This window comes from Orycteropus afer, unplaced genomic scaffold, assembly GCF_000298275.1.
Source record: "Orycteropus afer afer isolate SDZICR_OR568_19922 unplaced genomic scaffold, OryAfe1.0 scaffold00136, whole genome shotgun sequence".
Taxonomy (NCBI): Eukaryota; Metazoa; Chordata; class Mammalia; order Tubulidentata; family Orycteropodidae; genus Orycteropus; species Orycteropus afer.
The window spans coordinates 5,282,903-5,284,601 of record NW_006921723.1 but is presented as its reverse complement, the minus strand read 5'-3'; the positions used below and the strand labels follow the sequence as shown (position 1 = coordinate 5,284,601).

The 1,699-nt window shown below is 62.4% G+C and overlaps 1 protein-coding gene across 1 annotated transcript in view; it reads right to left on the bottom strand.

Annotated features, from left to right (window-relative positions):
* Positions 1 to 1,478, bottom strand: part of PRKCZ (protein kinase C zeta) — a 187,643-nt gene extending 186,165 nt beyond the window's left edge. Inside the window, exon 1 of the mRNA XM_007945431.2 lies at positions 1,408 to 1,478. Coding sequence (XP_007943622.1) covers positions 1,408 to 1,478 — 71 coding nt within the window. The remainder of the gene's footprint in view (positions 1 to 1,407) is intronic.
* Between the last annotated feature and the right edge of the window lie 221 nt (positions 1,479 to 1,699).

Genomic DNA, 1,699 nt, shown 5'->3' with positions numbered 1-1,699 from the left:
GTGCCTTAGGCACTACACTACCAGAGGTCCCAAAGAAGATATAGAGACCACTAAAGATTGGGATTTTCTAAACTTCTCTACAGTTTATCGGACCAAAGAGCTCAGTTTTTTAAAAAAAGGACAACAAGCCAGAGACCAACATTCCGTGGGGGCCTGACTCTAGACCAAGAGAGGCTGTGCTTAAGGTCAGGAGTCTGAAGGTACTTCTCAGGGTGGAAGATTCACAGACCTCAGGGCGCTGCCCAGGAGAGGGCTCAGCCTTGGGAAAAGGCCACCCCTCACCCTGGACGCCCATGCCCTGAACCTGCTGCCAGTGAGGAGCCAAGCCCAAGCCACTGAAGGCGGACCATCATGTTTACCAGCCTGAGCAAGCTGGCCCTCTGCTTGGCTCTACTCCCCTCCAGGAGCTTCCAGGTCTGAGGTGTGGAGATCAACGCGCCCGCCCCTCCTTCACCAGTTGTCTGCACTACGCTGGCGATGGGGCGGATCCATTCGCTGTACCTCGGAACCAGACCTAGTCACAAGTCCCTCTACTCCAGCAGGGGCTGCCTGGCGCCAGGGGCTGCCCTTTGACCTGTGCTTGGCCACTGACCCCTGTGAGGTGCCCCATTTCATTGGGAGGCAGGTCGAGTCCAGGCCACCCGGCGTGAACGCAAACGGAAAAGGTCGGTCTCTAGGAAAGGACCCCCACAGACCGCGCGGAGCCCCGCCAGGATCCCTCGGTTCACGCACCCGTGGCCTTGTTCTCTGCATCTGCCTTCACTTGCGGCATTATGTTGTTTTTTTGTTTGTTTGTTTGTTTAAACTGAGCTCTTTGGTCCGATAAACTGTAGAGAAGTTTAGAAAATCACAATCTTTTTTAACTTGCCAGAAGTGTTCACAATTCTTTGCAAAGTTTAGTCCTTAAAGGCGGTGGACAAATGTCCCTGGCCAAATTTCCAGTGGAAATGTCAACAGCACGAGCCGGGCCGCCAGACGTCCAACGACACCCAGTCCCCCTCACCCCCGCGCTCCCTCGGCGGGGTCCTGCAACCAGTACCAGTCCAGGAAAGTCCAATCACCGGGCTACCAGGGATCCGCCTTTGCCCAGCCGCACTCTTGAGTCGTGCCGGCCATCCCGAGCTTGGGGCGCCTGGGGCGCCTGGGCCAGGCTGACCCCGCCCTGCCCGCCAGGCTCCAGCGGGTGACGTTCAAGGGCGCCCGGGGCCGCGCCCCGGGCTGCCTCTTGGTGCTGGCGCGTCAGGACCTCCCAGGACGCACCTGGACCCCAAGGGCCTCGCTATCCTCCAGCACCGCAGTCGCAGTCCCCTGCCCCTGGCCCGCAGCGGAGCCTCCCGCAGTCCCTGCCGCCCCGACGGCTACCTTGCTCGCGCTCAGGATCTGCCGGCCGTCGGGTCCCACACTCACCCGCTGTAGTGCGCCTTCAGGCGGACACGGCCGCCGCTCCCGTCCATCTTGCCGCCCGTCCGGCTGGGCATGACGCTCCTGGCGGCCGTCAGGGCTGCGCCTCGGGCGGCGCGGGCGCTTGGGCCATGGCTGGGGGCGCACCTGGTGGGGGGTGCAGCGGAGTCAGGTGTGGCCTGCGGTGGAACGCGGAAGGGAGTCCGCTGCAAGGGGACGGAGGGACGCGCAGCCGACGGACACTGCCCCAGCCAACTCTACGAGAACTTGGGCGTGGGGCGGGGACGGAGGCGCGGCC